The sequence below is a fragment of the Gadus macrocephalus genome, chromosome 20 (genome assembly GCF_031168955.1).
Source record: "Gadus macrocephalus chromosome 20, ASM3116895v1".
NCBI classification, from domain to species: domain Eukaryota; kingdom Metazoa; phylum Chordata; class Actinopteri; order Gadiformes; family Gadidae; genus Gadus; species Gadus macrocephalus.
In genome coordinates, this window is record NC_082401.1 from 11,063,525 (window position 1) to 11,070,221 (window position 6,697).

General features: G+C 39.7%; 1 protein-coding gene across 1 annotated transcript; it reads right to left on the reverse strand.

Moving 5' to 3' along the window:
* Window positions 1-1,973: 1,973 nt before the first annotated feature.
* Window positions 1,974-2,885, reverse strand: LOC132448369 (gamma-crystallin M3-like). The gene is made up of 3 exons (XM_060039569.1): window positions 2,792-2,885; window positions 2,446-2,685; window positions 1,974-2,282 (listed from the first exon to the last, which is right to left on the reverse strand). The coding sequence occupies exons 1-3, from the start codon at window positions 2,804-2,806 to the stop codon at window positions 2,004-2,006; spliced, it is 534 nt and encodes a 177-aa protein (XP_059895552.1). The 5' UTR covers window positions 2,807-2,885; the 3' UTR covers window positions 1,974-2,003.
* Window positions 2,886-6,697: the final 3,812 nt, after the last annotated feature.

Sequence of the window (6,697 nt, forward strand, 5' to 3'; positions counted from 1 at the left end):
GTGTGCGATTCTGAATTGGGATATAAATATTCACAAATTGTAGGAAAATGTACATGACCATACAAATGACTTATAGCTATTGATTCATTACTTATAGCTATTGATTCATAACACACTTATTACCGTTATGGGCTTTCTCCAAGGGCTAAGCTCTTGGACAGCTTTACCAACTGATGAGTGTGGCCCAGCAGTGCCATCTGGTGGCGGAGATTGAGTATGGCACATACTGCTCTGACAGGCTATCAATTCTATGTTTCAGTTATTGTATAAGCTCCTAGAGACCATAAAAAAATCCCATTATAGGATGTCCTTTACCTTAACTAACACTTGCTCATTGAAAACAGTCCAAACTAGATGTATCTAGGTTCATTAATTTGACCCATAACATCTAAATAGAAATACAATTATTTATTCTCATCGACAGTGACAATTCAGATCGGTTATTGTCCAGACGCGTATAAAACCCTTTTATATCAACTCTGACTTGCTTTGAGTGTAGGTCGTCAAAAAGTATACATAGCTCTACTGATAGTAAACTGGCAGTAAAGGCCAAGAATTGGGAGTTCCACTGAACCCTGCTCCCCCCCACAAACACAAGACGCAAGCAAACAGGAGCCTGTACCACTCTCCGTACAATGCCATTCACAGGTTGGAAAGTTACACGGAAACCAAGTCAGAAAATGTTTGCAAGAATAGTCATGTTTATTACTTCATGAAATCGACACTTTTTTATAAATCCTAACCAAGTAGTTTTGTTGCCTAAACCCAATCAAGTAAGTCTATAAAAGACCATGGACCAACAACCACTGGGAGAAAGACCTGAATACGAGCCATTCATCCACTACAACCTCCTAACCTCCATGTAATTTGTGGCTCTTTATACTACATCGCCTGACTTTCTTGCCATGAACACAAAGCGAGTGCTAAGGGCCATGGCAGCTATTTTTCTAAATGGTCTCTACAGACCTGCTTGAGAGTATTATGAAATCAACCCAGAGTTTCTGGATTCAGTCTATAGTCAAACTACACACTGGATGGACTCAGCCAATGTAGTGCAACAGTTCCCACGCACCCCTTAATTCTCCATGGTTCTATTGCATTGAGTGCAAAAAAATGATTATCTGTAGGTTCCAAAAAAAAACAACAGCTTTGATCATCATACTATCTTGAACAAAATGATGAGCTTGCATTTAAGATCCATCGCCATTAGAGGAGGATGTATCGGTTGTTATCATGACACATATGGACATATTGACAGACAGCTTACATTTAGGGTTGATTATCCACTATTGTGGTATGTGTGTTTCTGTCTCCAGCTGTAGAACTCTATGTTATCACCCCAAGGCCCAGACACGAGACAGGCAATGTATTACAGTACACTATGTGTACAATGTCATTGTATGTCATTTCTAGAGGAATATGAATATTTCTACAGTCGGCAACTTAGCTTTGATTGGGTGTGTGTGTGTGTTTGTGTGGTTGTGTGTGTGTGTGTGTGTGTGTGTGTGTGTGTGTGTGTGTGTGTTTGTGTGTGTTCAGTGCCCGCACACACAATTATTCCAAAAATAGGCATTGTTTCTTTTCTCTTTTAACTTTAACGCTGCCATTTTATTGTGTTGTTTGTGCTTGCCATATTTTTATTTATTATTTTATCCAAAGTGTACCTGTCAGCCTGTCATTAAGGATCAGCTAGGGATTTGGCTTCTCATTTAAGGATGCCTTGATAAAGACTGCCAACTTGGGGCTCAAACAAAGTACTTAAGTTTAACACCACTATACTATATTCTTCTGACCATATAATGGGAAATAAATGTATTTGGTGTGATGATGGTATTTATATGTTAAAAGGTGTAAACTGCTGCTACCTAACCATCAAATATGTTTAGCCATCCAGTCATGCATTCATAAGATCATTGACATAAATTTTTCAAAAGTCAAAAGAAAGTAACTAGTTACAAGTGAGTGATACTGTATTAAAAGTTACTGAATTTTATTCACTGGCTTCAATAGCAGGAATCCATGATACGCTTCATGCTCATGAACCTCTGGCCGCTCATGCCCATATCGCTGAAGCTCCTGTACTCTCCGGGCCTCATGTACATCATCCTGCCCTTGTAATGGGGCTGCTCGTACATCAGCCAGTGTCCGTCCATCACGTTGCAGGACTGGCAGTCGGACATGCGGTAACGATCCTGGATGTTGTCACAGTCGTCCATCATCTCATTGGACTGACCACCGAAGTTCTCCCTCTCGTAGATCTTCATCCTGAACTGGCCTCTGTGCTGTAAGTCAACATACGTGGAGAGACACATTTCAATCAGCTGTAAATATTAAAAACAATCAGCACTAGGGTTTGACTTTAGTCAAGGTACAGAATACAATTAGGCTATACATTTGCACAAAAGAGGATGTGTGTTTTCAAAGTCAATGTTTAATACCGCTTACCATGGGGATCATGCGGCAGGACCTGATGCAATCGCTCATGCCCATACGCTGGTAGTCAGAGTACTCGCCCCTTCTAACAAAGTACTGGTTTCCCATGTAGCTGGAGCGGTCGTAGACCATGAAGCAGCCGCTCTCCACCCTGCAGGAGTGGCACTTGCTCAGGAAGGAGGTCATGTCGGAACAGTCATTGCTGGTCTCATAGGAGCGGCCCTGGAAGTTCTTGTCCTCGTAGAAGATAATCTGAAAAGAATTTCCAAAGAGGTCACTATCTTAAAGCAGTGTATTTCAGATGTGTATTACATTAACCAAACACCAGTTTGATGAAACATTTCAAATTACTTCCCACCTTGCCCATAGTCATGATTGCAGTTGGTTGTGTATTGGCCCAAAGTGATTGCACAGTTTCATCTGTGTGTCTCTCTTGCTTTTATACCTGACCCCACACCCAAAGAATACATGACCCTTTTGTTCAAATTCCTGACAGAGCAACATGGAACAGAGGCCCCCTGTACAATAGAACTTTGTGTATCAATGTGTACCACAACGTGGACTTCAAAGCACCTGATTTGTGCTGGTGGCTTATGTTAAAAGAGGTTTGGCTATTGTTCTGATATGGGTATTGCTGATAAGGGGGTGACTGTGAAAGTGAAAATATAAATGAGCTAAAAAGGTGTTCATGTTACCATTTATATTTGTTTTGAGATACTTCAACTGTAAATGAGCTATCAACCAACATGGGCATTCTAAATATCTAAATTACATTGAGTATAGTGAAGAGATTGTTAACAATAAAATAAAGTACTTCATCTATTGCTGCAGAAAAAAAGAAAATGCTGCAGTCATATTCTATTACTGCAAACCATCTGCATAATGGGACCTAATACAATTGTCTATTTGATTGCTTATTTGTGTGATATTTTCAATGTACCGATGCTCAAAACATAACATAACCTTAAACATGTTACAGTTTTTTTCAATCGCTTGAACACGTTTTGCAAAATTTGGCTTGTTGTGTCAAAACTCAACACACAAGCAAATAAGATAACAACACTGGGAAATAAACCATTCACATCTATGTCAAATTGAAACTCGGCTATCGAAACCTAACAATTCTTTGTAAAAATGGCACTCTGATGTCAAAATGAAACACACTTGCATCATATGAATACACTTTCAGATCAGCAGCAACACATTGGTCTACTTTATATAAAACACTGCAGTCTTTCATGTTCACTGTTTTTATTCAGCACCACAGAGGGCACGTTTTCACCACAACCAAAAGAATGACTAAATACTGTATATTGCTCTACTGTACATTACAGTGCAGTAAATACAGTTTGAGCAAAAATAAATAAATAAACCCTATTGTACTGTGAACACAGAAAAACATGGCAATTGTGCATGGGTGGGCTTATGGACCCTGCCGTCTGTTGGGGTCTGGCCATAGGATCTCATCAACATCACAAGCAATATTTTCTTCCGCTAAGCATCGGGGAAAATATTGCCTTGTGTGCCGAATCCATCCATGGATTGACCCTATGTTGATGTCTCTGCAGGCCTGTTCCATTGCCTGCAGAAGAGACATGCGAGCATGAGGTTGGCGGTCATATACGCACCATCTCCAAGCCGAAAATAATTCTTCTATGGGGTTTAGAAATGGTGTGTAAGGGGGCAAGTATAGGACTTCAAATTGATGATGGTTGGTGAACCAGTTGCGGACCAGAGCAGCCCGATGGAAACCAACAATGTATATGTGGTACTGATACAATGGCACATATTCAGCTGTAACTGGATGACACCAATACTGTATTGTAAATGTAAAGGACTGTAACACTTACCTGTACATGTTCACGTCGAAGTCCTTTGACCCTGACACTGTTTCTCTCAAATGGGACCCTGTACAATTGCTTCATGGTAATTTGGTGCTTTACCATGATGCGTCTGATATTGGAAATGCTCACTCGCTCTATGTTATTGAATACTTCTCTATCTGCAAGTATTTGTTGCTGTAGCTGGTTGAGACGGATTGCATTGTTTGCTCGGACCAGGTCCACAATGGCAAGTTCTATGAAGGTATTATTGTAGCAAAAGTCTTTAGCACCTGTAACTGCAGAATTTGAATGCGTACACTAAAGTCACAGTAAATTTGAAGTCGTATATATTTATTTTGCATGTGTACTCTAAAGTCACAAATGTGTAACAGTACATTTGTAGTCGTAAAAAAAATATAAATATTTTTTATACCATTGTAAACACAAAATAGGGTCTACGAGTACGCTAATCTGTGTTACAGGTGCACAAATCCTTTTGCTACAATTATTGCAGCGCAGTTGGTGCAAAACACATTCGCACACCCGTGTTTCATAATCTGAGAACATGCCCAAAAGGTGTGCATTCGTAAACCCAAATTTGAACAAATGCATCAGAAGTTGCACATCTGTGAACGCTATGTTAATTCAGCATTTTAATGAGCGAGCACAAAACCATTTTACAACTGCTCGAATCTGCTCCTGCAAGTCTCAGCTGTGGGGTTTTTTGCAGGTTGTTTTGCAACACCCCTAGGTGGTAAATGTGTAGCAAAAGTATTCGTATCCGTAGATGACAGAGCGTCCGTGAGCGGGACAAAATAGTCCCGCCCATAATTTCCTAATCCAATGAAAATCGCCGGCAGGGATGCAATTCTCAAATTACAGTGACGGCTGGTGGTGATTTTGGGTGGGTGGGCTAAAGAATGCATTACATTTATCAATACTTCACAGGGGTCCAGACGCCATGAGGTCACCTTTATATCTCTGTTCATAACTTTCATATAATGTGAATGATTTTTAAACAAGATTAAGGTGTAGAGAAAGGCATTTCTTTATTTGAAGCACAATTATAAATAAAAAGAAAAATAAGGTGCTTCACTGAGCTGAAATTGAACATTTCGAACTAAACCATTAAGCAAAATAAAACTTTTTTTGTGCTTAAAGTATTACACAATTAAAATGTTGACTGGTCTCCCTTTGCGCAAAATGCGGCTGTAGACGATCACACACTCTTTGGTAGAGACGTCTGTGTCGCCGTCAATCATGAAGGACATGTAGGGGTCCTTTTACATTATGTCATTTTACATTATGTAAAATGAAATGACTTAGTTCAAGGGAATTCTCCCCAAAGTATTGCATTAACATTTCTGAATTTATGTTATGGCGACCATTAAAATACATTCAAGGACATTTGCGGCATGTTAATGAAATACTTTGGGGGGAATTCACTTGAACTGAGTCATTTCATTTAACATAATGTAGGATACCCATCTCCGTTCAGTAGGACGCCCTCTTCACTTCTCCAGAAATAAACGTATCCCGTGCTGAGTATGCTGCGATCTTTATAGCTCCATGGCTGGCACGGGGTGGGTCCCAGTGTAATTTGAGAAATGCATCCCTGCCGGCGATTTTCATTGGATTAGGAAATTATGGGCGGGACAATTTTGTCCCGCTCACGGACTCTCTGTCATCTACGGATACGAATACTTTTGCTACACATTTACCACCTAGGGGTGTTGCAAAACAACCTGCAAAAAAACCCACAGCTGAGACTTGCAGGAGCAGATTCGAGCAGTTGTAAAATGGTTTTGTGCTCGCTCATTAAAATGCTGAATTAACATAGCGTTCACAGATGTGCAACTTCTGATGCATTTGTTCAAATTTGGGTTTACGAATGCACACCTTTTGGGCATGTTCTCAGATTATGAAACACGGGTGTGCGAATGTGTTTTACACCAACTGCGCTGCAATAATTGTAGCAAAAGGATTTGTGCACCTGTAACACAGATTAGCGTACTCGTAGACCCTATTTTGTGTTTACAATGGTATAAAAAATATTTATATTTTTTTTACGACTACAAATGTACTGTTACACGTTTTTGTGACTTTAGAGTACACATGCAAAATAAATATATACGACTTCAAATTTACTGTGACTTTAGTGTACGCATTCAAATTCTGCAGTTACAGGTGCTAAAGACTTTTGCTACAATAATACCTTCATAAAGTTCCTGCTGTTGGGTGAACAGGCGTTGGCGTCCGCCCCCAGAAGGTCTTCTAGTCATTCTATAGAAAAAAGCAACCACGAAATGTTACTGTATTGGTTTGCTTCTTTTTTACAGTACTGTATATACTGTACTTTACTGTATATACCATAGAAAGTACTGAAACATCTCAATGTAGGTAATCACAAAACTACCACTTTCGTTCAAAAAGGAGCATTA

Coding starts and splice junctions, on each gene's coding strand:
- LOC132448369 (XM_060039569.1), bottom strand. Junction 2,283..2,445: donor CCTGCCGCATGATCCCCATG/GTAAGCGGTATT, acceptor GTTGACTTACAG/CACAGAGGCCAGTTCAGGAT.